Source organism: Larus michahellis, chromosome 9, assembly GCF_964199755.1.
Source record: "Larus michahellis chromosome 9, bLarMic1.1, whole genome shotgun sequence".
Classification (NCBI taxonomy): Eukaryota; Metazoa; Chordata; class Aves; order Charadriiformes; family Laridae; genus Larus; species Larus michahellis.
In genome coordinates this window covers 48,992,866-49,020,842 of record NC_133904.1, presented here as the reverse complement: position 1 = coordinate 49,020,842, position 27,977 = coordinate 48,992,866, and the positions used below count along the sequence as shown (strand labels likewise).

General features: G+C 45.0%; 1 protein-coding gene across 1 annotated transcript; it reads left to right on the top strand.

The window, feature by feature from the left end:
- The first annotated feature begins 114 nt into the window (after positions 1–114).
- LOC141748529 (uncharacterized) lies at positions 115–27,835 on the top strand. Its single transcript, XM_074600759.1, has 16 exons — positions 115–585; positions 1,391–1,430; positions 4,421–4,505; positions 5,775–5,881; positions 6,954–7,012; positions 8,060–8,170; positions 10,831–10,961; positions 11,760–11,884; positions 13,853–13,958; positions 15,496–15,694; positions 17,058–17,084; positions 19,553–19,610; positions 20,134–20,189; positions 21,575–21,773; positions 23,722–23,880; positions 26,727–27,835. The coding sequence occupies exons 1-16, from the start codon at positions 492–494 to the stop codon at positions 26,857–26,859; spliced, it is 1,689 nt and encodes a 562-aa protein (XP_074456860.1). The 5' UTR covers positions 115–491; the 3' UTR covers positions 26,860–27,835.
- The last annotated feature ends 142 nt before the right edge of the window (positions 27,836–27,977 follow it).

The window sequence follows — 27,977 nt, the reverse complement described above, 5'->3', positions numbered from 1 at the left end:
GAGGGAGGCCGAGGCCGCCGGGCCGGGTCCCGCTCCGCTCCCTCCCGCCCTTCCCGCCTCAGCCACCGCCGCTCCCCTCTGCGCGTGCGCCCTCAGCGCCGCGCATGCGCTGCCACCGGCCCGTGCTGCGCCGCGGCGGCCGCCCAGGGCCCGCTGCCTTTTGTACCGGCGGGGCGGGCGGCGCTAAGGCCCCGCGGCGGCCCCCGCGCCCAGGCCGGGGGGTCTCGCCCTCCTCCGCGCCTCCCTCCCCGCCCGCCGCAGCCAAAGAAAGAGCAATGGCGGCGCGTTAGCCCCGGCGCGGCCCGGCCCCGCGGCTGCCGACCTCCCCGCCCCGTGCCGACCGCAGCGGATGCGCGCCTCGCCTCAGGCCCCGGCGGCAGCCTAGCGGGGCCCCGGCGGCCGCCGCCGCTTCTTCTCCTCCTCCTCCATCTCCTGCTGCTGTGGGCGCGGGCAGCTCGGGGCGCCCCGCTCCCCTCAGCCCCGTGGCGGCCATGGCCACCGAGCTGGAGCCGCCGGCAGCCGGTGCCGTGGCGGGCGCGGCGCCGCTGGAGGCGGAGGAGGACGAGGAGCACTGGCTCTACGGGGGTAGGTACCGCCTCAGGCCTCGCCCCGGGCCGCGGGTGGGGGGGGCAAGGCGAAGCAGCCGGCCACCCGCCCCCGCATCTCCCCCGGGCCCGCCTGAGGGGCCGGCGGCGGGGTGTCCCCTCCCTCCCCACTGTGCGGGGCCCGGTGCGGGACGCGATGGGGAGGGTGCCGGCGGCTCCCCGGTGAGCGTGGGCAGGCGCTTCAGATGCCTTTTTATTGGGGGGTGGGGAAGGGTTATCGTCCCTTTAACAACACCACCGTGAGGCAGAGAGGTTAACGGGATGCTTTGTTACAATCTCAGTTTCCTAATCGTCCAGATCTTACTAACCTGATTGTTGCGGGTGAACCCCCGGGCTAACGGGGGACTGGGGGGGCGTGTCTAGGAAAAAGCGTAGGGCTGTATTTAAACCTCTTTGTCCTCCTCGTAGACTTCCCAACTGAAATCTATATTTCTACTTCTATGTTTCTGGTATGTTAAAAGTCTATATAAAGCCCTTCACAACTGACTACAGTCCTTACGTGATGTTTGCCTTTACTCCTTCTGCTCCGAGACTTTGGATGTGTGTTTTGAATTTTATTCCCTGCCAGTGGTGGTGAGACTTCACTTCTCCAGACAGGTTGTGTTTGTAGGGTTTGGTTTTTTTAGTTGCTCTATTTCTGGTTGAACTTTGTTGAAAAGAGAACATTGGGTTTATGGTGCCTTGGCACTTCTAGGTATTTCTGTATCTGTGACGCGTTTTGTGCTTAAATTTAGCTTTTTTTCTTTCACTTGAATAACTTTCTATTATTATTATTGTTTTTGCAGATGACACCACTGGTAAGCAAGAAGATGGACCAATTTCTGGGTAAGTCCAGAGACTGTTTATTCATTGTAATAGTATGTACTGTGTAGAACATTGAGCCACGTTGAGGACACCTTTGTCAATGCTTTAGACTAATGCTGTTGCCGGAACCAGCAGCTTCTCCTTTTGCCATCCCATGGGCTCATCCCCAGCCATCACACTGTACTTGGGCTGGCACAGCATTTGTGAATTCAGAAGGTGAACTGGATCAGTCAACTGATTTGACTCAAAACTAATTTTTAACTCTTTCCCCCCCCCTCCTCACTTATTTTTAAATCAGATCTCTTTTTCAGCTTAATTCCCTAGGAAAAATGGTTCCTTGAGGACTGGCCTTTGTGCTGGCCTGGCATTGGTTAACTATGGCCTGTGCTTTGGCCTGGAAAAGCTAAAAACCTGATCCTAGGTTAAAATCTTGACAAGATCAAATCAACTAATTATATGGGATCTATGAAGCGTGTGGTTTGGGTAAGACTTACAGATAGAAGCTTTGGGGACAACTCAATGGTCAGTTTTGATTTTGTTGCCTGTCCTTGATCATAACTCCCCTATGTTGGTAGCATTGTGTTTTGCACCAGCAGAGTTTCCTCTCAGCAGGAATATTATCTGTTTGCCATTTTTAAATATAACGTGGTTTTCAGAAGACTTGATCTTCACTGGACTTCTGTGTGCTCAGCACCTTCAAAAGTTCAGTTTAATATTTATTGTCTTTTAAGGTCGTTGTGAATTCAGTATCTGGAATTTCTGAGGTTGTTCTGGATACTGTCCTGCTTCTGTAGTAAGTATCCTCTGCTCAGGGAATATGAAGACTTGTTCAAAAACAAGTTTTAGGCAGACTTGGTAAATTGTTACCTAAAAACATCAAATGAGCTTTGTGAGAAGGAACGTCTAGTTTAGATAGAAATTTACTGCTAACTTGTATAAATTTCCTGTTCCTTGTCACTTTCATCTGAATGTAGTTTTACTTTACAAGAAGGATTAAAAATCTGAATTTCCAGCAACTATCTCAAATAACTGCAAGATGTGTAAAGGAAAAGCATTAGTACTCATGCTAGGTTTCCTTTTTTATTTTTTTTTCTTTTCCCTCTTGTTTTTTTTCCTTTTCTTTGTTGTACAATGAGAATCTTCCTGAATGAAGAGCTGTGGGGTGTTTTAAGAAAAATGACTCTTTGTTTGCTATGTTGTTGACGCCTGCAGCTCCAGGGATACATTGCTGGCTTGTCTAGAGGATTTGTCTTTACCCATGAAGCAGAAATCAGTATTGTGCAGGATGCAGCATCCTTTATCATTCCTTAGCCTAAAGGATGCATTAAATGCCATCAGACTGTGCAGGATCCTGTTATGTCAACAACGCAGGGGTTATATTGGCATTCTGGGGAAATTAAATGGCTGCGACATTTTTATGCATGCAGATGATGGCTGTGGACTTGTCAGATTATTCATTCCTGGGAAGCAAACAGGTTAGGGAAAGGCTGTTACTTAGCAAATGTTTATTTGAACTCCCGATTCATAAATTTTAATGCACACCCACAGATACTTCATGTGACTTGAAGCTGAAGGTAATGCTTGTCACTCTTCCTTAATTCAGTCATCTTGGATTCTTAAGAAAATTCTGGGGTTGAGGTCAATATTAAGAGTTGCTTGGATTTGGCAAACAAAGCGCAAAAAGTTTTGGAGCCATCTGTGAGGTTTTCTCCAGTGATACATCTTTTGGTCCTTATGTAATAGCTTATGTCTGCAACTTTAAAGTACTTTTAGAGGCTGATTTCCCCTTCAACATCCTGCTCCTCCTCATAACTTAAAGTCTCTTCAGTTGTCACCTCAAGAACTTGGTGAAAATGGGACCTGTGTTTCCTCGGTTAGCTGCCGAACCTTCATCCCTTCTTTTTGATCTTGGCTTGATGGTTGAATTTCTTTGTATATGGGGCTTTTCTAATGTGGGAGCTTCAGTAACTGCTGAAATTGTTCTTGTTCGTTTGTTCTTTTTTTTATGCTCAGTAGCTGCTTTCTGAGTTGTGTTTGTGTGATATTTTGGCTTACTTGTTTGGTATTTCCTTTCCTGCCGCCTCTTGAAATGGCTTTAATCTGACCAGTGTTTGGATTCTGTTAGGTGTTATGTATGTTTCTTTTTAAAGATAATCTTCTGTATGTTTATTATCCAACATGGGGTTTTAAATTAATGGCAACGTCTCCACAAAGTACTGGTGGAGAATTGAGTTGCCTGAGCTATTAAAATTGTCTCTTTGGAAAAGCCAGAATTATTTTGAAGTTCTACTGGGTTTTACCTATGACATCAAAGACAAATGATCTCTCTTTGTATTTCAGTTTTGTAACACTTGGCATACTCTTTTGTAGCATGTGTATACCAGTTTGACTTTCTTGCTTGGCTAATGCAATAAACAATATTAACATTTGTACAAACTCTTTAACTGGAGGTAAATCTGAACCTGACCATTGTTGCATTATGACTAATTTGTAATGAATGAGAAGATTGGGTGGGTAATTATCTGTCTTTTCTAATATCAATTTTAACTCCTCGTTAACGTAAGCTATTTGTAGAAACAGTAAAATAACTTTTTCCTTAATTCCTGTGGGACAGGTGCCCTTACTGCTTACTAAATATAATTATTAGCATCCTTAAGGACAAGGTGAAGTTTTCCTTGTTATGGTCTTATTCCTGTCAGTTGTGATTGTGCGGAACCACAGGTGGAAGTTTTTATAGCTGTCACTTCTGTGTTAGCTGCTGAGAAGTGTATGGCTGGGCAGATGTGCTGTCTCTCAGCTGCTCTTTGGAAGCACTAAACTGATTCTTTCCAACAAAAGCAAAGCCAAGCAAGGATGATTAATTTTTTGTCATATAGTTGAGCTAACTGCCAGCAGAATAAACACGCTACATGAATAAAGCCATTATATGAAAGTCACCTGGATGAAAGCTTTAGAAATATTTATAGGTGAACCTCTGTGTTGGGCTTTCTTTTATCTGTCACTTTTCCTAGACATGCAGAATCTTCTCATCCTTTGCAAGATGCTCCTCAGGAGAACCGACCTGTCAGCAACGAAGACAGAGAGATGTCGCAACATGTACGTGTTCCACTACAAACGGTAGACGCAGTTATTTTTGTGCTTCTCAATACTCGTGGATAAAAAGATGTAAGCATAAAGATGCTGGTACTGCGTAATATGTCACACTTGTAGCGTAGGAGTGTACTGATAATCAGTTCCCAATGCTGACTACAGCAATGGGCTTCTCTTCTCAGCCTGCCTTGTGCGGTGGGTAGTGAATCCTGATCTGAGTGTTGCTTATGCCCACTGAAGAGGCAGGGGAGGGCCTCTGATGCTGCAGCCTGGCAGGAAAAGCAGAACGTGATATTGCCTCCAACTCAATATTGAATATGACTTCTGAAGAGTCAGTGAAATACGGGAGATGCTAGGATAGAAAGCCCAAAATGCTGGGAATCGGTTTTGATTCAGCTGCTGACCTCATAGAATGCAATTTAGTGGCTCAGTGATGAAAGTGTAGTAGAAGGCTTGCTTCTCCACCCCCTCTTCCTTGACTCTTTTTGATGGGTTTATTTTCTGCCACTGTGGTATGTCAAGAGGGCTTACACGGAGTTCTGACAAACCCGTGTGCCATGGAAAAGGACGGGGGGTTAGGAACACCTTCCTCATACTGTTTTCTAGTGGTGAGGTGTTAATTCAGCTCATGCATCTTGCATAGCTGTGCTGCTGGATATCTGGAAAAATATCCTTTGCTTTGGTGGTGCTGCGCTGGAGCCGAATCCACAGCGGTGAAGTTCTTATGTAAAGTTAAGTGACTTGGGGACTGGTTGTGCTAAATAAGCCAAGCCGAGCTCTTCAGCACCTTCCTACCACAAAAGTTGTGGTCAGAGAATATTAACTCCGAAGTTCTTGGGTGAAGCCTGGTGAATATATTTTGGTGGTTTTTATTTGTGATTGGACACTTTCACTCTTCTCCTGTGAAGGAGATGTGTCAGAAAAGCCCTAGCTCTTTCAAAAAGAGGGACATGATGAAATTCTTAGAACCGAGCTAAAGCTTCCCCACATTCAGGAATTTTATCCCGATTCTCATGTAGGGTTGCTTCTTCAAAGGAGAAAGCAGTTTCTTTGTGGGCACTTGTCTACTTATGTTGAAGCTGGTTACTGCCATGGTTTTTGCCTCCAGAGACAACTTTGTATAGCCTTGGAGTGCAGTAGAAAGTTATGTCTTTATATTAGAATCATACTTTCTGATAGTCCTTCATTGTACAAGCTTTGTAAGATTTGGATTACTGTCCTGGGGAATTTATCAGTTTTATGTATTAATGAGCTCCTCTGTGCTTTTGTTGCTAGGCCCTTCCAAGTGGCGAAGATGATGAAGATGACAGCGATAGCGACAGTGATGATGACGACGTGAAAGTTACTATTGGCAACATTAAAACGGGAGCACCATCGTACATGTATGTATTGCTGATTATGGCGTCGATTTTTGATCTGAGGTAGCTCTAGTGCGTTGATTGGGATTGAAAGTGGTGATGAGAGCTGATCTGTCGTCTGGGAGACATGGGAGTGATGGCTAGAAAACTGGGATGGGATTAGAAGCTGATGGGCAGCTCTGTCCTGCAATTGCTTGTTGGAGAATCCATCTGTAAAATAGGAATGATAATTCATGGATCTGCTGTTGGAAAATTAACCAAATAATTACTGTGCTTCATCGGGCAAAATCAAAGATGGGAAGTTACATTTAACTCATCATCTGTGAAAACTTCAAGAACCAAAATCTGTATTGATAAGAATTTGTGTAACCTGTGAATTAACTAATTTCTGATTTCTTATGATTCAGAAATGGCGAGGCTGGATTTGCAAACCAGGAAATTATGTCACTGACTTACAAGTCTGCCTAATTTGCATTGAATAAAAATAATAAGACAGCATTTTTGCTTGCTGCTAGGAGCCTTCCTCTTAAGGAAATGACTTATGTGCTTTGCAGCATATTGCAGTTTTTCCACTTTATGGATAACTTCCTCCTCTTGTAGTAGAGGTGGTTTCAGTCTGATGGATTACTCTGGATAGCAATGTTCCATCCATTAGCAGCTCGCTAGATTTTGCAGACATCCTTTTTTGAAATCTGCTGCTTCTACCTTTCCCTTGTCATTCTGTGATCTACGTGCAGCTCTGATTTCCATGTTGTTCAATTTCATTTAAATACTTAAAGTATGTTCCTGGGCAGAATCGTAACTACCGCTCTTTGAAATAACCTTTCCCTTCATGTTCAAGACAATCCTCATGTGTTCTGTGGTTGGCCAGTAAGTATGTTTGCTGCATTTCTGTAGGGTTAGAGAAACATACGTGGCAAATGGATCTCACTTTTAAGATGTTGAGACTTAGTGCTAAAAGTCATAAAGAGACATGAATAAACCCAAGTGAACTAAGCATCTTCTGAAGAGTGTCAGGGCTTGAATATATTTTGCATGAAAATCTTCACCCAAGTAATTTGTTCAAATAGCAATGTAGTGATTCTTTTCCATATAGGGGAACTCCTATGAATCTGAACTTAAAAACGGGTAGAGGCTATGGAGCATCTGCTTCAGGTATTGCTGTTATTTTTATCCTTCACCTCTTGCAGTATTTCACTTATGTGGCACTGACGGCTGGAGCAGCTGCAAATCTTAGTCTCTGGAAGGATATAAAATTAGTGCATCTTATTTCAACTAGGAATAGTAAATGTGTTTCTTAAAGATAAGTGTTCCCTAGGACTTAGGCTTTGAGGGTCCAGGGTGCAATGGAGTGATTTAATTACCCATCACTGATTATAATTCTATTTAAATGAGAAAAAAAAATACATTGCTTATTACTTTTAAAGTTAAAAAAAAAAAGTGTTTCTAAACTATTTTGTTGCACTGGGACCAAACATTCTAAATTGCCTGGATGACTTTAACTATATGGTCACTATACTGAGCTACTTGCAGCGTAAGATACTAAAAGAAACAAATTCTGGCCTTGAGTATCAGCTGTGCATATTTCTGCAGATGAAATTTTCCCCAGCATTCAGTTTGATTTATACTATATATTGAGACTGGGATTCTGTCCTTCCTCGTATGTGAGACTGTCGTTTCATGGGCTTCATATACTTCGTTCCATTCATTTCTTTATGCAAATGACTTATCTTCTGATTGAGAAAATAAGAACAAATTCCCCTTAAAGATTCTGTACCCAACAGATTTTTCTGACTCCAGTTAGTACACAGTCCACATAAGACTGATCCTGAAAAAGTCTCTTGTTATGAGAAAATGTGTGTATCTTGGGAGGGAAAAATAAATATTTTGCCTGGGGAGAATTTTTGTTTTTATTTGGGGTAAATTTCATGCATGCTCTAATAATTTATTCTGTCTGTAGTAACAATCCAGGTTGAATTTGCTTCTCTGCTGTTCAACTGCAAGTGTTGTATACTCTCGCTATTTATTTATAGAGTGACTGCAGTAATTTTTATTAAAAACTTGATTGTGGTTACCTACGTGCTGTAAAGCCAGCAATGAATTCACAGGAGCGCTTTGTTTTTGACTGGAGTAATTTGCTCAGCAAATCAGTGGATTAAAGGCATTGCATTAAAAGTAGTAACAGTTTCTCTCTCTCCAAAGCCAAGTTGCAGCCCAAAGGTATTGACTTAGATGCCGCAGGGAATATAAATGGATTGCCTGTTATAGAAGTGGATTTAGATTCATTTGAAGACAAACCATGGAGGAAACCAGGTGGGGCCTCACAGTTTCTTGTGGTAAATATTTTCTGCAGTTTTAGTTGTCTCTCTTTAATTTCACATGCAATTTCTGTCCATGTATTGCTGCCGGGGAACAGGGAAGTCAGAACAATGCATCTTGCTCAGTCTCTGATGCCTGCGTAGACAATCAGTGACATTTACTGATTGATCAAGCCATGCTTCTACCCGAAATTGTGTTGCATTTACTCTTACTCTATTTAACTTCCCTAAAGGGAGCAACTATTTTTTTTTTTTTTATGTTCTATTTTATAAAATTCCAGAAAATATTGCACTGCTATCAATACGATAATGTTTGTTGGCCTTAAAGTCCATTGCGTAGGATCAAGATTTGGCTGTTGGTTATGTGTGGTCTCCTCTTCATGTGCAGCGCCTTGCTTATTCTGTCTCGCCATGGCCAAGCTCAGCGTCATCCCCATGCACCCTTCTCATTTGGGTCCTGGGGAGGTCCACGCTTCTGCAGGGAAGTACCCCTTGCAGAGGGCAGCAATGGTGAGAGTTACCACGTGAGCACATCATGATAGGAAAGCCATCTTTTTGTTTGTCTGCTGCAAACAATTGAATAAAAGGAAGACAAACACTGTCTACTCTGACAAGAAAAGCTAGGATTTTTCTTGTAGAAAAGCTGTATTACCTAATGCTTTCCTAGGTTCTGGCCTTAGGTGCATCACTATGAGTGAGTAGTCCCCACTTATTTCTTCTGGACAATGTTATCTAGACCGTCCAGACAAATAGTACTTTGCACAGCAGGTTTTAATATGTGCAGTCTCTTTTGTCTTCCTGATCAGTAATAGGGAGGTTTGTACTTGAAAGCAACTGTAGGATGTACAGTAGGATGTACAGACAGCTGTAGGATGCTACAATAAACTTCTGGTTTTCATCTGAATTTGTTAGAAAAGTAAATGAAGGAACCAAAGATACCCAAATTTTTGCTGTGCTATCCTCATAAAACTTGCTATGATGAAATGCTAACTGAAGTGAAAAATCCATTTGCCTTTTCCCAGAAATAATTCTTCTTCCTACCAACCCCTGTACTTTATTTATCTTTCAGAAATATTGCTATGCTAATTAAGTAGTGCTTTTATAAGGTTGTCTGGTGTGGTTTTGGTATCTCTTGCCCACCTGAAATGAAGGGCATCTGAGTACATAAGAGTGCTAATAGCTACATTGATGTGTCATGGTATCAATCCAGCACTAAAGCACCCAGTGATGAATAGTAAGGAGTACAGACATAATAGAAAACAGCCTTTCTTCTGCAGGGGGTTTCCCATGGATTGTGAAGTGAGAAAGAGGGGCTAGGAAGAAAATAAGTTAGAAGGAAAACAATGAAGTGAAGTTCAGAGATAAAGCGTGGAAATCATTGTGATGACATCCCTGGACCAAAATGAAGCCAGCTAGCCTTAAAACTGTGTTTAGGTACAAATAGAGGGAAGATATCTGCAGAGGTGTGGCCTGTAAGTTTATTTTAGATGGCGAGTAGCTTGTTACTCAACAGCCTTTTGGGTGTATATCCTTTGCAGCTAATTGTTCAGCAAGTTGGTATCTCTTGTAATGAGTGAGAGGAAGAAATACGGTGTGGAGGAACTGATAGAGGGCTGAAATATAGGCTGATAAAATAGATATGTAAATGTCATGTTGCTGAGTCTGTGTTGGTGAAATTTGCATATTTGGGTGGCACAACAGGAAGAGCGGCCTCCCTAGAAGATAAACTTAAACCTCGCTGTATAGATCCAAGCTCAGCATGGTCAAAGTGTTTTGCCTAGCCCTTATGGAGCAGCTCCTTGTTTTAGAATTGGTCTGTCTAGGAATACCTTTGTGAGGGGGTTGTTTGAGGGACACCTCAGCAGGGCTAGGAGGTGCTTTGTAATGCTTCCTGTTGGGAGGTTTGCCTGACGGAGTTAGTTGCAGCTAAGTTTGTCCCTCAGCATCTATGTTTTCTTGGCAAGCAGTTTGCGGCCACCTCTCTTACTCAGAAGGGCTCATGCTGAATTGGCACATTTCACAGAAGACTGTCAAAGTAAGATAACAGTCTTGGAAGGCTGTAGTTAGGATTGTGAGTGAACTGTAATTACGTGTGTAGTCTGAGATGTATCAATAAAAAAATTCCAATGTTTCCAGCCTGTGAAACAAGCTGTAGCCCTGTTTCACAAAATGGGCAAGTCCCAGAATCTCTTCTTAAAACAGCAAAGGCAATGATGGTCAGGAACAGAATGTGTTGGCTTAGGTCTGCCAAGAAGAAGGTTCTGTGGCACCATCCCATTTTTGTGCTGGTAGCTGGAACCGTCATTCCTGTGCTCTGCCCAGCACTCAACTCATTTGGGCAATTGCAATAAACTATTCTGGAAAAATATGGTTGGTGAATAAGTGGTTGCAGGCGTCTTTTGATAGTCTGCACGTGTGCTATGTTCTGTGCCTCAAATGGTCCCACTGCTGTTCAGGCTGTAGTCACCCTCCCACGAAAAGATGCAGCCATGTCCACTGTGACACGCAGAGGGCTTCTGACAGAATGAAATGGAGAGTAAGCTGTGCTCTCTAGAAGATTATTGTTTTCTTAACTCTTCATTTAAGCAGATAAAGGACAGTTTGAGAATGCAAGTCTGCTAGAATCCCAATGTTAACTTCTACTCCCTTTGTCAGGTGCTGATCTTTCTGATTACTTTAATTACGGATTCAATGAAGAAACATGGAAAGCTTATTGTGAAAAGCAGCGACGGCTTCAGCTTGGACTGGATCCTGCTCCTCCCATCAGCACTGAAAATAAGATCACAGTAGGTGACATGTCACTCCTGCATATGGCTACAATAAAACTGGGGCTTGTTTTTGTAATCGCAGAGATGAGAGTGTACGAGTAGAAGATACCTTAATACCTAACTGTTCTGTGTTCCTTTTGGTGATGGGAAATATAAAAAATGTATCTTTAAAGATTAAATCTGGCTGCTAAAAATCTTTTCTCTATGGAATGAACAGTTCCAGCTGCCTGGCAGGTTTGAACCACTACAGCAGCAAGACTAGAGTGAATTCCCAGTTGTCTTTGAGGCTTCCCAGCTATAGGGGTGCCTGGTTGGAAGATCCTGCGGATGTGAGAGGTGTAGAGAGGGGCGCTGGGTGTCCATGGCGGTTTTGCTTGTTGCTGTTGACTGTTGCAATTGTGTGGCTGCCTTTTGTGTTTGGAGACTGCTTTGGCCATTAATTATCCTTTGCAGAAGTCCATTAGGTGGCCAACAGCTGTTAATCAGAATTTCACTCAAAGAGACAATACAGCAAGCGTTACTATTTCCAGTTTTGACTTAAGGACAATGTGAAAAAGGATACGAGGTTATTGAACTTTTGGACTTCTAACGGGAGACAGTGGACAGCGGGCTGAGGCTGGAATTGCCAACTAGTTTACAGAAGTGTCTGCCACCTTGACTGAAGAATAGGTTTTTTGTTTGCAGGAGCCCTGTGATTGTTCCTTAAGGGAGGAGGAGAGGGAAGAAGCCTCTTCCTTTGCTGACGGTTAATCTCTGATGCTACATTCAGTTGAAAGTAGGGGCATTAACCCGTGTGTTATATATTGCCTTCCATAGGTTCAGCAAGGAAGAACAGGAAATGCTGAAAAAGAAGTGGAAAATAACATCATCAAAACAGAATTCAAAACAGACTTCTTGGCTCTGGTGGGAGGACGCATGAAGGCTGGGCCTCCTCCCAATAGGTAAGAGATGATGCAGGCATAGACCTGGGTGCACCATGTTCTTTATAGGGGTAGCTGGGATCCACCTGAGCCATATCTGAATCTCCTCGATCCTGAAACAGAAGAAGCTTTTAAACTTTACAGGCAGCTGCTGTGGTCACTCGTTAACTATGGTCTTCAGCAGTGCTCTGCCACTTACCTCTCACTGGTGATATCCTCAGTATAGTGGTGCACAGGGAAGGAAACCGATATCCCAGCTTGAAAGGACACATTTCTGGCAGTAGAGAAAACAAGGCAAATACCTCAGCTTTGAGGGCTTACGTTGCTGGCTGCTGCTGCCTACTTGGCTTATTCTTACTCCCACGATGTTAATCTTTGTCTCCTTAAATTGAAATGGGTTATATGTTTGGCAGCTGATAAGAGGAGCTATTGGTTTCTGAACCTGTATGCTACGCTGCTTGATGTGTGCTAATTAGTTATTTTCTCCAATGAGAGAGAGGATCCACAAGGCTGGACAAAGCAAAACAATTGAGTCATTTTGATTGGCAGCCTCTGCTGGGAAAACTGCTTTGACTTTATGAGGTTGATGGTTTTTTTATCAAAAGCTTCATAAAAACAAAGCTATGTGAAACCAGAAGAGCCAGAGCTTTGGGATCTGGGTGTTTCAGGTGCTTTATTCACATTACATCTTTTGCACACCTGCCTTGTAGAAATCAGTCTTGCATTCCAACTTTCCACTTTGTCTGAGAAGAGAACCAACTATATGCTTCAAGTATAAGCTTTAAAGCTGTACTTAGACTGTTTGCATTTAAGCACTTTGCTGGCATTTCTGTCCCCCTTCGTAGTGCCATCAAATCAGTCAGGTTCATTTCCAGCTGCTATGCGTATCTTATAAGATTTTTGAAACACTGCTGGTGTTCCTGCAGTAGAGCTTTAAGTCGGGGCCAGAACAAGTATTTTCATATGCTGCAGCAGCATTAAAACCATGGGCTTAGTAGTGAGTTGTTTGGTTGTTTTTTTTCTTAAACAAAGTGATCAGATTTCAGTGAGAAAACTTTATCTCACCAATTAGCCAGCATTTTTGTATCCACTTTGTCTAAATTTCCTACTGAGACAGAAAATTCTATAGTCTCACTTGGAAAAGTGCTGACGTTTTTCTGTCCTAACTGCAGGAAAACGTGCCTAAGGCCATACTTAAATCAATTGTTGCATGAATGGACGAGGGATTCTTAAACTTCATTTGCGGGTACTTCTCTCTTGCAAACCTTTACTTGTGATGACCTTACAGCGAGGTCCTATAAAAATATTCTTTCCCTAAGAGTGACCTGGGTATGGAGATAAAAGAACATGGAAAATTGTAGGTTCTGTGACTGATTTCCCCCAGTGCACAGACAGCACTGTTTCTTGGCTACGTCAGTTTTTATTTTTTTTCAAGGATCTAGCCTTGATTTCATTGAAGGCAGTGGCAAAACTTTTGTCTTTAATAGAAACAGAGTAAAGCCCAGGGAGGTGGGCCAGACAGTGTCTGAGAATCCAATTTGTAAATAACTTCAGTGGTATCAGCAACACTTGGAAGATCAGACAGAAAGTAGAAAAAATCTGGGCTGATAACATTAAAGGCTCCTTCTGATAAATACTCTCCACTTTCTCTGAGCCTGATCTGGGAATGATTACTCAAATCTGGAGAGTGAGTAAAGGATTGCAGCTCTGAACCAGAGCGTGTAACTCATGTTATTACACTTGTATGGGGTCATTTTTTGGATCACGTCTCTGGCTGTTCAGAGAGACCTAACTCACCCCTGCATGCAAAGCTCAAATTGCTCAAAAGCAAAAAAGGACTTCTCGTTCACCTCGTGTCCAATTTGAGTGTTGCCTCTAGAAATTTTTCCCTGGTGGAAAAGAAAGTACAAGAGAAGCCTGCCTAACAGTGGGGAAAACTGCTCCTTCTAATGTCTTTAAGCCTAAAAAGATGCATCTACTTTGTACCAGGAAGCTGGGTGGGACAATCGATGTGATCGGTGGCCAGGCAGGCACAATTAGGAGAGTAGAAGGAAGACGTCGTGATAAGCACGCCTCCGAGGAAAACCCAATTCAGGTAAATGTTTTGTGTAGTCTTGACAAACTTCTGGTTTTACTGCACTTCTAGTGAACCCTGAGCAAATGTCTGTGCATTCCTGACCTCCCATGTCCCTGTTTCTGTCTGCAAAGCAGTAGGTAGTATATCAACCCTGTTGAGGCATATGCATATATCATTCCCTTCTGCAGGTTGAATTAACTTCTGTGTTAAAAGCTTTATCTTGCTAGGAGCTAGGGCTTGTCCTTTGAAGACTAACCTTCCCAGCTGAATGGTAAGGCCCAAGTTCCTTTTTTCATCGTCTCTCCCAAAGTATTCCTTGTGATGCGTAGCTGGGAGGCTTTGTGTGGATTATTCCCTTCCCCTCCACCTTTGGGTGTGAATCTCCAGTTCTGCAGTGGAGGACTTCTACTTGGGGCTCGTGTTTCTCTTTACTTTGAAGTAACATTTAGACTAAGCATCATTAGATGCAGCCCACAGTTCAGACTTAGGGTGGGCCTGTGTTACCGGATCTTGTCCCTTAAAAGAAATAAAAGCCTGGGGTTTAAAACTGGGCTCAGTTCTGATCTTGCATGTCCAGTCTATGACCATAATGTTCTAGTTGGCTTCTGCATAGAAAGGTGCCGGACGTAGGGTTTGAGGACCATCTGCTGAGAACTCTTCTGTCTTAACTACCTTCCTCCTACCAACTACTCCTAACTCACAAAAAAAAACCCAAATATGGAACCTTTCCCTTGTCTAGATGCATTTCCTGGTTTTGTTTTTACATGTGTTTTTGTTGTCTGTTTATTTTTTTTAGTGGTCAGTTTTCCAAATTTTGCCAACAATGGCCCAAAAAAGAGTTTGCCGAAGAGAAAGAATTTGCTGGGAAATGGTTGTTCCCTCAACTTAAAAGCATTGATACCTGTATTTCCAGGTCATTCTGGTATCTCTGCGTATTGATCATTCTTTCAGCAACAGTGGGTATGTGACCTGCTTTTGTCAGACAGATGTGAATCCGGTCTTCCTTTCACCTACGTGGGCACAATCTAGAGCAGAATTTGGCCTCTTGTTGCCCTGAGGAAAGATAAACTGGGTTAAAAAAAAATGAAAAAAAGGAGGCACTACTGTGTCACCTTCAAATGTGTCAGCTTTTAATGTGAAGCCCGTATGAGCGGCAGTTCCCATGAACAAGAGGTGTTGGTAGCACTGAAACATCAGCTGTCTTGCACAGTTGTGTACACAGCTAGAGTCTAGGCTCACTGCTGTCCTGTGTGAGAGGAGGTACCTTGCGAAGCATATTGAAATCGTTGAAGACGTCCCTCCTCATTGCAGGGGAAGTTGGGCTAGATGACCTTTAAAGGTCCCTGCCAACCCAAACTATTCTATGATTGCTTTATCAACCTTCCTTCCTCCCCAAAAGATGTTATCCTCTGGCTATAGCATAGCCTGGTCTTCCCAGGTATCACAGTGTTCCCTTTTTTTTCGTGGTATGTTCCCTTTATGCCAGCACAGTGAGGTCCCAGCTGCAGGAGCAAAGAGATTAAAATGCTGTCTTCTCGTTCCTCTGCCTTCTAAGGTCCTTGGAGACCACGGAAGTAAGCCACAACCCCCACAGCAGCCCCAGCAGCCATCACAGCCCCAACAGCCACCTCAACAACAGCCGTTTGCACCACCAGCAGGCCCACCGCCTCCCCCGCTCGCTGGGCCACCTCCTCCACACTTCCTCCACCCTCCTCCACCAGTTACTTCTGTTCCACCTCCCCTGCATCCTCCAGGTATGTGTTCACACAGCGATACATGTCGGTCTGAGGCTGCAAGTTAGGACGTCCCAGACTTGGAGCAAATCAAAGGTTTAACCGTTAAATGCTATGGGACAGTCAAGCAACCAGGTAACAGGTCCTTAGACTTGGCCAGTCTTTGTTCAGTGTCTCCATGAGCCTATGTAACATTTGCCCTTGAATACTTAAAAAATGGCAGCTGTTCTTTAAAAAAAAACGCTCAGCTTTGTTTCCATGAGAGCCTTTGGGTGCTACTGATCCATTTGCTTTATTGATAAATGTGAAGAAATGGGTTCCTCTTTATCAGCGGAGGAAGCTGAGAACAAAGGAGTTGCTATCCTGTCTCACATCAGCGGGCTATTTAGTTCAGGTTCCTGTCTGGCTATGACTGATTCCAAATGTTTCAAGAGTGATGCTGGAATTGGCAATTCTGCAACAGCAGCTCTAACAAACAGCGTTCCTCCTAATCCAGGTCAGTTCTTGGTTGGTTTATGCCTTGAAATATCGAGACTTGTATCTTTCCATGTCCTGAAACCTATTAAGATAGCGGAGGTCAAATTTCTATTTTTTTTCTGCTTTGTTGACTTGAGCATCACAATACAGAACAGTTTCACTGTCTCTTCTGTGCGTGTCGTAACTCAGTTTCCACAAAGTTTCTTAATGCATCTGCAGTGCGGAGGCCAGTAGTACTCTTTCTGGGCGCCAGGCAAAATGGGGCAATACTGGTGGAGAGAACAAAGAACTTTGCAACTAAAAAGGCCAAATATGCGTATTCATGCAGCATTTTCCAGAGGGCTTAGGGTCGTTTTTCTGTTGACCCTTTTCAGTGCAAGTTTACAGACATACTGGCCATGGCATAAGAGACATTTTTCTGTCTTCACTTCCTACTAAGTCTGTCCATCTTCTGATCCAACGTGAGTCTGTGCCCCTGTTGCTTCTGGCTTAAATAGTGCATCAAGATTGAAGCAAAGGCCACACTCTGCACAAAAAGTTTAAAAAAATCCAACCAACAACAAACAAACCGAAGGACTCACTGGCGTCTGCAGCAGGTTCTTCTCTCCAGTTTCTTCAGTTGTTCTAAAGGCCAGATCAATTGTTTGTGCGTTGACGCTTGAAAAGAGGAATTCTCCAGTGTAAGAGAGCAGGAATGTTTAAAATTATAGAGGTAAAGAGATCATAATTTGGGAAAATGATAAAGTTTGTAGGCTAGTTACTGCTTAGTAGCACCAATTTTTCTGCTGGTCTGTTTGCTCAAGAATGTGAAAATTACTCAAAAGCGTGCTTTTACCTTTAGCTTGAGGTACAGAGATGACATGCTTTACCTGTTGTCCTCACTTGTTTTGCTTGCTTATTTCCGTAGGTCTGCCACCACCCGGCCCTATTCCAGGTAGGTGGTCGCTTGCTCTTAGTAACAGCAGATTCTGAACACGCAGATGGCCCCGTCTGAGCATTTGGATTAAGTAACAGCAGACAGGTTGACACCAAGACCCATTTTAGAGCACAGTTAATTTAAGGCTAATAAACTCCAATGCAGCGTCGAACTGTAGCTGGTTATCTTGTATCCTGGACCTAAATAATAATCTGTAGGGCTTCTTAATACTATCTTGTTTTGTCTCTGAAGACCAATCTAGAAAATGAAATGGAGAACTCCAGATGGCAAAAGCCACTTAGTTAAATTTGAAATGTTTTAGTTCTTGTTACGGCATTTGCACAGCAAAACTCTAAGTGACAAATTGGTACTTTGTGTAGGAATTTGGCATGTGAGACTGAGCAGAACAAATGCCATTTCCATCAGAAGCCTTTGCTCCCTGGTGTGCAGTCGAGATGGTGAATACTAATAAAGAAACGTAACAACCAATCTCATGCATAAGTTAAGAACCCCACTAATTCAGAGCGACCATAAAACTGAGTTTCCTCTAGCTGTATTTTTTTTCTTCTACTGGAAATTTTCCTCTACTAGAAATTTTGCCTCATCCAGGGAAAACAAATGCAGCTGTCTGTATTGTAGACCCTTTGGAGCAATAGTTCTGACCAGATGCTGTACATTTGAAAACCCCAGGCTGATGGTGACAGTGTGTATGCAGTCAGGCCACTGCCTCTGTTCTGCTGTGTACTCGATTAATGTACTTACATCAGGTCTGCACCCAGAGCACTTTGGACTTGATGTGCTTGTCCTCACTATCTGTCAGACACCTTGGACTTGATTCACAGCTTTTGTGTCTGTGCTTTTGTATTTGTGCTCTGCCCTGGGCTTCCCAAATGGAAACACAGAAAACCTACACTAGCTGGGCTGTCCCTCAGAATGTCACTTTTCATACTCCTCTCAATGTACGAGAGCATTGCGGAGCTGGTTTTCGTTGAGGTACTAGAAGGAACCAGCTCATAGTAAGCTTGGATTTAGAAGAACTACACTGTAGCGAAACTAGATGCAAACTGGTCTTGGTTGTACACATTGCAGCCCAGTTGCTACTCAAGTGCACGTAGATTAAAGCTTTTTGGGAGGACGGAGGTGGACAAAATGACCAGGCTGTTGCAAAGAACTTCCACTTCAGGTAACTGGGTTGGAAAGGGAGATGAGGGGGAATACCTGCTAATTATGATAGTGATGATGATCCACCACCTTTCGATTTAGGTAGTTGTAATGGTAGTACTTCAGAATATTTGCACTTGGTGGGCAAGTGTGCCTGAAGTGCTCTAGGCATTGCATTTTATTGGAAGATCTTAGGAAAAGGAGGGGGAAAAAAAAGCATCTAAGAGTGGGATGTGTCCCCCAACTTGTTTGCAGTGTAGATCTCCACTAGCTCAGCTGGAGACTTCAGGCTACCTCTGTTTGCAGTGAGATGCTTCTGGGGTGGGCTTCTCTGGACCCATTTCAGGTGTTCACAGTAAGAGCTGATGAATTATCCCCTGGTTTCATTGACTTTGCTGGCTCAATTGCCATTGGCTTGGAAAGGAACCTGGAGCAGTTAGTCAGATGATTCCTATCCTTTGTATCAGTACAGTTTGCTCCTTTTTTTTTGTTTGTTTAATAATAAACAGGAATTTTTATGCAAGTCAAGCTAATGGGTGGTTAGTGTGTTCTTGTTGGATTGGTAACTGCCTGCAGAAATAATGGTTGCTTGTAGTTACAGATACAAGTTTAAGAAGCTCCTTTAGGTGCAGTCAGCACCTCCTCACCTTCAGGCTGGTCAAGGTTGAGGACTTCGGCTTCCAAGGCTTATGTCACTTCTGGAAGTGACCTTCATAAACTGCTGTTTAGTTCTGCTTTCTTGAAGATACTGCCTTGTGATTTTTGGATAATAACTCTTCATGTGTTCGATATTGGGCCCATTTTTGAAGTGTCAGGCCTGTCAGACAGCGCTCTCTGCATCATACTCTTCTCATGATTTTTAAATGTATACGTGCTCAGAAAATTGGCTTTCTTTAAAAACAAACAAAACCAAGTGAATTCTATGTTACCTGCTTTGTAAGAGACAAAGTTACTCATGTTAATCAGTGGAGCAATAAAACCTTTGGGATGTGTCTGCATCCTAAAAATCAGACTTTTCTGTCTTCCACAGGACTGTAAGGGTTAATGTTTACTCCTTAATGAATCTTCTGTTTAAGCTGAATAAGCCAAAATAGAAGGTAGTTCTTCCTTTGTTTTTCTTTCCATACCCCTACAGAACTAACATAGCTGGAGGGTTTTACTTTTGGTAGGAGGTACAGCCCTGAAGGAAAATTATTCCATTTCAAACAGGGCCTTGTTTAGAGTAAAACGACGCTTTAACAGCTTTTAACTGTAAACAGCAGTGAAGTCTTGTTCCTCATGGCAAGCTGTGAGATCTTTGTGATGATGTACGCTTCTGTGTCTAGGGTTGTTCCCGCCGCCGCTGGCACCACCACCAGCTCTCCTCATTCCAACCTTGGATGGGTAAGACCACACCTGGGCTGAGCATGGGAGGAGAGGTCTAAACTCAGTGCTAGTAATTCTCAGTCTGGTCTGGGATTGGGGTGGGGGTGAGAGCAGAGTCCGTCGGTGCATTTACCTGGATTCGTCATATTCATGACACAGGAGGGAGTCAATAAAATCTAGGTGTGTGCTTAGGTCCAGTGCAGAGTAGTTGATAGCATGTTATGTTACTCCAGATGTTTTCTGTAAAGATTCTCCAGGTACTTTGTAAGCACTGGTTATTTCCCAGGAAGCTGCCTGATTTACAGAAGGGAGGGGTAAAGTATGGCAAGCAGTTGAGTTACAGCAGTTTCGGAACCTGTGGCAAAGCAGCTTCACCTGGATACATTCCTGATAGTTTGCCATGCAAAGTGAAAGGGATTCACTGAAACCTTGGGTTTCCCATGACCATGTTCCACAGACCTTCAGAAAAATTTGGGTAAACTTGCTGCCAGGGGTCACTGATGTTAATAACTTGCATCCTTTTCTCTCTCTCTCTCCAAAGCCAGCCAGCCAGCTACAATAACAGGCAGCCTCCTCCCTTTGGCTACAACTCTGCAGGTGAGCACAAGAAGACAACAGTCAGACTGCGGATAGTTCTGTTCTCTGCTATTTGGTAGTTTAGGCTTTTCTTAGGCTGATGGACATCGTGCTTGCTTTAACGTCAGGGTCTTGCTTGTGCCTCAGACTGTCCCAGTCATAGGCACACGTGCTGAGTTTGGAAGCGTTTGGAAAGCTGAATGGTTTGCAGCAATGGTGAATACAATTTTGTAGTTGAGCGCCGAGCTTCAGATCACTGTTTTCAGTGCAGATACCCAGCAACAGCGAAGCTTCCCCATGTGCCTCCCCATGTTCCTGTGCTTGTTTGCACACATACTTGCTCACGCTCACTCGCACTCTCTTCCTTTTCCCCAGCCCTCAGGGACAAGCACAAGCATCAGCTTCGCATCTCCCTGAGCTCTTGAATGCCCTCCTCCCCCACTTCATCATCTTCCTTGCCTACAGGCACGTGTTGCAGCCATCTGTCTTTTTGTTTTGTAATGGAAGAGGCAGTGCCAGAATCTCAGCTCAATATTCCCTTCCCTGTTGCTGCCCTGCCAGCAATGCCCATGTCCTCTCCCATTTCCTTAGTGACCAGTGCTTGGAGTGGCACCTCCTCACTGTGGTGAGCAGATGGGTGGCATCATGGGCAGCACCGCGTTGTCTCCTCTGCAGGAGGTGTTGGAGGAGCAGGCGGGGTGAGGCCGGCCTGAGAAACAGGAGCCTCAAGTGCTGTTGTACATCCAGCTTCTCAGCAGCTGTTCCTGCTTTGGGATGTGGCCTCACCGGTCCAGCTGAGCAGGCCCCAGCAGGCCAGCATCTGGATGGGGAAGTGCTGGTGGCTCTGGGCTCATCGGGTGACATCCTTTGTTAACAGCTGGTGTCCCTGGCCCTCCCCAGCCTGCCACCTTAGGTGAGAAGGTACCTGGTGAGAAGTGAGACCTTGTAAGGTGGCCAGGAGCCATGGGCTACTAACTTAGCTGGCTCGGCAGCGGGAGAGGGGTGCCTCAGCGTTGCAGGTGCCTTTGTGCTCTAAGCCAGGATGGCTGGGAGGAACGGATCGCAACTTTTCCTCAGCTGAGACCTTATGGCATGTCCTATATAGCAGGGCCTATAGAGAGCAAGAGCTGGGGGAGCACGTAGCCCTTGCAGTAATGTGCTGCGTAAGGGCCTGGGGAGATTTTGCAGCAACGTCTGTAAATGTTTGATCTTGCTCACATCTTCCTCAGGGAAAAGGTGTTGACATGTCCTTAGCAAATTGCTGAAAGTAAAATGGGAGAGTGAGGACAGGAGGGAGCTGGGCCATTGTCTGCTTGCATTTGGCTGTACCTCCAGAGGATGTCTTTGGAGGGACAGAGAGGATGCTGTGAATGCTTCAGGTGAACAAGGATTCTGTTCTCTTGCAGATTCAGGTTTCATCAGCTACCCACCCATCTCCACGTCCCACACGCCCTGGGTGACGACGGTGGACAAAGGCACAAGCAGTTCCAGCAGCAGCCATTGGGAATACTCGGGTTCAAGGCGCGAGAGGGAGCGAGAGCGTGAGCGGGAAAGGGAAAGGGAGAGAGACAGAGACCGCACTCCGACCACTAGTGAATACAACAAGTGAGTGCTGGGTTTCAGCAGCTTCTGCTCACAGCTACCCAGTAGGGAGCTCTGGTCTTGCCCTGGAGCACAAGAAGGTGTTTGGTCAAGGGATGGAATTACAGATCATACCAGCTTAATTTTCTGAAACGTCTGAGGAAGAGACACATTGGATCAATAACTAGAGGACAAACTAGGAGCCAATGTCACTGACTGATTGCCTGTGTCTGTTTTTTTGTTTAAATCCAGCAGAACCAGTTACACTTGCTCTCCCACCTGTAATGTGAGGCCAGTAAATGAAATAGCCCCTCTCTGTTTACTTGGTATTTCACAGCTCAGTGCGAAGCTGGCCATAGAAGCTGCTGCTTCTTGTCATCTAAATGCAACTGTCAGATCAAAGGAAGAACCACCCGTGCTTTGCTCAGCTCTCCTGTAGAGGCTTTCAGGGCAAGGAGTGCCGTTCACCAGGACTCGGCTGGGAAATGTAAATCCTTAACAGGCGTTTCTGCGAGCAGTGCTGGAGACAGCCGCCTTGGTGGGAACTGATGTGATCTCAGGCGACAGCAATGCTGGGAGCACTTGGGGAAGGAGGCTTCCAGCCTCCCAGCGTTGATCTAGAGAGCTAAAGTGGAGGCTGGGCTGCAAAGCCTCTTTCTAAACCCATCACTTTTGTGTTCTGTCACAGGCAGCATCAGTGTTTTGCAGGCTTCAGGCTCAGAAATACCAATAATCATTAAAAACATGATCAGAATGCACATTCCTGGCAGAGGGCTGTTGCCCGCCGGGGAACTTTCCGGCCCAGGGGGTGAGCAAACAGGGCAATGTTTTCCTAACCTTTGTTTTTTCTTTTTTTTTTCCTCTCACCTTTTTTCCTTCCAAGCTTGTGGGCACTGTGGGTGGAAGGGGGAGGAACAGAACAGGAGACAAACTTGCTACGGTTTGAAGAGCTGGGACTCCCACACTTCTTGAGCAGGTTCATGCTGTAGCCAAGTCCTGCGATCAGCACTCCCGAGCACATTGTTAGCATTTCTGGGTGCTTTGGAGCGTGCTGACCTCTCAGATCACACGTGCCAAAGCAGGGCAAGCAGTCGTGCTCAGCGGAGTCCTTTACAGATGATTGATACTGGACATTTATTTGTCTAGCTTGTTTCCATGAGCGTTAGGACGATATTTCAGACTTCCTTTCTCTCAGAGTCTGAATACTGTTTCCCGCAGTGGGACTTGTTAACCCTTTAGATTTTTGGCTTTCAGAAGTTAAACAGGGACAGTGAGATGCAGAGGGAAGGGGAGCGTGGGATGTGTCTGAATTTGGGATACGTGATGCCTTAAGCAGAGAGCAAGGTGTAGACACAAAGTCCGTGTCAGCCATACTCACAATTTGAGTTTTTTAACTTATGGGGAAGAAAATAGTCCCTTAGTCTAACTCACACAGAAGAATTACAGGTTATCTGGGACAATGTTGTGAGGTAAAACCCAGCACCAGGGGGAGGCGGAATGATGAGAGGGGTGTGTTTCTGGTGGTTTTGAACACGGTAGCTGGATGTCTCGGACACGCCAGAAGGATTGTGAGGGCAAAATCCCTGAGACGTTGGCCACGTGCCTGCTGCTGAGGTGCTCCCCTGGCAAATCCAGAGAACAAATACTGTAAACACTTTGCCTTGAGAGGCCAGGAGAAAGCCATGATGTTCAACTGCTTGGGCTTATGAGCTGTGTAATAGGCAAATGGGGAAAGTTATTTCACTGTGCTTAGAAACTGGGATTGGGTTGCCGCTTGGGTTTGATAAGCAGCAGCACTTTATTGTTATAGGTTTTCTCAGGAGCATCGCAAATACCTCAGCCTGTTGATAGAGTAAGAGATGACAAATTTTGGTGGTGAGGATGGACTTCTACATCCTGTAAACATGGCTTCTGATTTTCAGATCCACGAGTGTTGTGTTCCTCTGCCTCACTTCTCCTTTCTCTTCTTAAGCGATGATGAGCGATACCGCTACTACAGCCGAGAGCGCAGCTATGACTTTGAGCGTGACTACCGCCGGAGTCGAGATCGCAGCAGGGAGCGAGAGGACCGTCACCGAGAGCGCAGGCACAGAGACAAAGAGGAGAGCAGCAAGCATAAGTCTTCGAGACGGTAAGAGCTGTGCAGGGCTGAACTGGGCTGTTGATGGGAACACACCTTAGCTGCAGACAAAAAGCTTGATGAGTGAACTGTCGCCCTGGGTCATACTGGCTTCCTGTGACCTGCCGATGTCCTGAGATGTGACACACAGGCAAGAGAGAGTGCTTTCGGGCATGTACCCGGGCAGGAGGCAGAACTGTCTGTGATAGGGAGAGGAGTCCTTGGTGTCTGTAAGTTCTCAGCGGGGCAGCTGGCGGGATGTGGAATCACTGCCAGGGAAACTGCAGCACTGATTGACAAAGGAGAGGTTAGCCTGTGCTAAACGTCACCTCAGAACAGCAGAACTCCCACTGGTCAGAAAGTACACACAAAGGAAAAAGCAAAACCATAACAGAAGCATCAGCTTTCAGGATTATGCGTTCTGTGCAGAAGAGAAGAGCTTTCTTCAGCCTGTAATCTGACATTCCCTCATGGAGCAGGGGGCTGAGCACTGCACGATCAGAGCTCTGTGCCCGCTGCTTCTCCTAGTGAGGTCGGTGATGATCTGGATAAAGGTGAAATGCTTTTGGAGCAGAGCAGGATGTCCTAAAATCCCAGCTTTTCTGGAGAAAAGTGTATTTGCTACAGCTGATCTTCCTGTTGGAGCAGGGTTCTTCTAGCGCAGTGACAGGTCTGTGCTCTGGTCTGAGGCAGTGCTCGGTTCCTGTGCCAGTTTACAGCCTGGTAATGACTTGAGCAGACTTGCTCTTTTTTTTTTTTTCTGGCGCTTCAACTTGCTTCCTTCTTTTAGATGAAATTCATGTCAGCTCTGGAGGTAATTACCCTGATTTTGAAATTGGTATCAGAAAAACTCCTACATAGTGACTGGAGGCAAAAGGCTGTTCTCATCCTTAAGGAGATGAATAAGTTTTCAAGAAAGGACCGATTGCTGAAGGGTTGGAAACAAAGCGATGGGACGAAAGACCAGAACCTTAGTGAAAATTGAATACAAAACAGATGGAAGCTGAGCTGATACCAGACTAACAAGCCAGTAGCTTTAAGGGTTATTTCTCAGCTTCCTCTACTCAGAACTGGAATCTAGTGTCAGGTGCCCGACTGCACGAACAGGGTGGAACTTGCCAAAGCAGTGTCAGGGTCTGCTGCAGAGCTCGACTTACAGAACTGGGCTGCTGCGCAAGGTGGGAATGGGGTGACTTCTCTGCTCCTGAAACCACGCACAGATGCTCTCAGTCTTGCTCAAAGCGGGAGGATGGGAAGTGTTCATTCCCTAAAGCAAATGGAGGAATACTTTCTGCTTAAGGCCACTCCGAGTGCGTGTCGGAGTCCCTGCTCGAGGCACTTTGAGATTTGAGCCTGTTCCAAGCATTTGCAGGAAGATGAAAGGGTTTCATTGTAGTTTCCAATTTACTGCAAATTGACCGGTCTGAAGGAAATCACTCATGCTCGTTTAAATATTAAAGGACAGTCGCATTGTTCAATCAGAAACCACTGCCACGCTGCTGTCCACCAGGTGGCTGAAGAAGTGTTGAGAAGAGGCAGCAGCCTTTTCTTTTCTTTTCTTTTCCTTTTTTTTTTTTTTTTTTTTCTTCCCCCTCCTTTTAATGACTATGAAACCATTTATTATACAAGTCAGAAAATTACTGGAAGCCAGGAGCTTTTCAGCCAGGGCTTCAGTGGTTCAGCCAGTTAGGTGTCTGCTGCTATTCCAGCTGTGGTGAGAATTTGTCTCTACACCTGACTGTCCCCACTCGCGGAGCTGAGTGTCTCTACTGTGTGAGTGTAGTGTGACCGTACGTCTTCCTGTGATAATTTTGATCTGCTTTTTCCTGCTCTGTGCTGTGTTTTAATTCTGCCACCTTCACGGCACGGTCAGCTCTAGAGAGCTCACTTGGGTTTCAGCCTGTGAGGAGAAATAATTACATGTTTGAGAAGCAGCAGAAAATCCCCTCCCAGGAGGGGCCAGGAAGGAGAGTGGGCAAAACCAGAGCTGCCACCTTCCCCCTCCCCCTGATGGGAGTCAGAGGCGGACCTCGGGGTGCGTGGGTTGTGTACACGGTGTGGACACGGTGCGGCTGCCGGGGTCAGTGGTGCAGGGCTTAGAGGCGTCCACAACCCAGTCAGAGCTATTTCTGGCTGGGATTTCTCCCACATCACAGAATTCCTGTCTAAACGCCCACAGCCATCCAGCTGCATCTGGAAAAGCGTTCTGGGTGAGGAGATAGAGTTCTAAAGCACAAAACCAGCGAAGTGCCAGGTCATTTCTGAGCAAGCAGAAGTAGAAGCAGGATCTGCCTCCCATCAGGAAACCCACGTTTCTCTAGCTGTGTTCATCCCTCTCTTGCCTCTGGTCCAGGGGTTTCCCCAAGAAGTTTAGAGGAGTGAGAGTTTCAAACACCTCTCAGATTTAGGACTCTTCCTTTTCTCAGCAGCCTTGGTGCTTCACATTGAAGCTTTTGAGATGTGTCAAAATTGTTAGAGCTCCCTTAGGAGTGGGAAGGACGCAGAGATGTTGCATATAAAGACTATCCAAAAATCATTCTGCCAGGGCGCTGCCTGCCTGGCCCTGTGCTGATGCAGCGTGTGGTGTAAAGCAGCCACCTCCAGCGGTTTGCGTAACCTGAACCCTTGGTTCAGCCACGTGTGGTATCAGATTGTCCCAAATAAACATGACGAAGCCTTTCAGCGGCACGGTGGTGCCCACAGCGCTTCGGATGTGTCATTCTAGATGTTCATTCTAGATCAAAGCGCTCTGTCCCCCGCGTGCCGTAGAGTCGCTGCCTGTGGGTCTCTCCCGTGGCAGAGCTGTGCCGATGCGGGCTCTGATGGCACTTTCTTCTCCCCTTTCTCTCCCACCGCAGCAAGCAGCACGAGAGCGAGGAGGGGGAGAGTCACCGGCGTCACAAGCACAAAAAGAACAAGCGTAGCAAAGAGGAGAAGGAGGCCAGCGAGGATGGTGCCCCCGAGGGAGAGGAGCAGGATGCCAAGGAGTAACCCAGCCCTCGGGAGGAACTTGCTCCGTTTGAACCAGCGTGGCATTGGTGATGTTTTCTTTGGGGGGGTTGATTTGTATTTCTATTTTTTCCAAGGGAAGAGAGGCTGACTCTGGGTGAGCAGTGGAGCATGTGGCAGTGGTTTGGGAGCTGAGGCTGCACATGCAGTTAAATGTCTTTTCTTTTTTTTTTTTTTTTTTTTTTTTTTTTATACAAGACAAACTACAGCAGTACTAGTACAAAAGCACTGAGCTACTCTACTCATAAACATCCCTAGGGAGAACTTTGTCGTATCAGATCCTATGGTTTCTGATGGAAGATGGCTTCAGCTGAAACTAAAGCATTTAGGTAATAGGTTTTGTCTATTTTTTTTGTCATCATCATTCCTTTTTGAGAAATAGGACAGTAAGTGCTACTTGAAATTTATTGTCCAAAGAAAAGTGTGATTTAGATCCTGAGAGCCAGCTTAGGGCCTGGCTTCTAGTAGTGAAAAGTCTCATCCCCAAATAAATTTCTTTATAGCTACGAAAAATATCTTCTGATTTCTCTGTGGCCAGCCGGGCAGCGTGTGAGGAGGAACCGCTTTTACTGGTGGGTCACGAGATCCTGCTTTCGTCTGAGGGCTTTGAGAGGCCATCATGTGTGTTTGCACAGGGCGTGCAGAGACTTCAAACCGAGCTTTTTTTTTTTTTATCCATCACAAAAATAGTTCTGTCGTTTGTTACACCTTTAAGTGGGAAATCAATGGAAGACCCATAGTAAGAGCATGAGTTTCTCTTTACTTAGTTTTGACTTAACTATTTTATTTTATTTTTTACTAAGAGTTGAGCTGAATAATCCATCCCCGTAGAGGATGTGAAGTCCCACCTAGCAGTTTGCCCTCATGGGGTTGGCTTATTTCTATTTGGTTATCACCAACACTCCTGTGCAATGCATTCCTTCCCCCTGGATCTCACAATAAATTCAGTCAAATTCTAGAGTTTGTTTGGATTTAGTATTGGTTGGGGAGGGTGGCAGCAGAGATGTTTCCGAGTGGAAAGAACAGGGGAGATCGTTTTGAGGGGTTTTGGTATGTGTAGTACTTAGGATGCTGCGCTTCTGTTTGTGTGAGTCCACAAG

Bases quoted from the DNA above. Each gene is read 5' to 3' on its own strand.
- LOC141748529 (XM_074600759.1), top strand. From the start codon at position 492: ATGGCCACCGAGCTGGAGCCGCCGGCAGCCGGTGCCGTGGCGGGCGCG. The intron at 4,506-5,774 runs GTACGTGTTCCA...TTTTGTTGCTAG, and splicing joins ACAGAGAGATGTCGCAACAT to GCCCTTCCAAGTGGCGAAGA. The intron at 13,959-15,495 runs GTAAATGTTTTG...CTGCCTTCTAAG, and splicing joins CCGAGGAAAACCCAATTCAG to GTCCTTGGAGACCACGGAAG.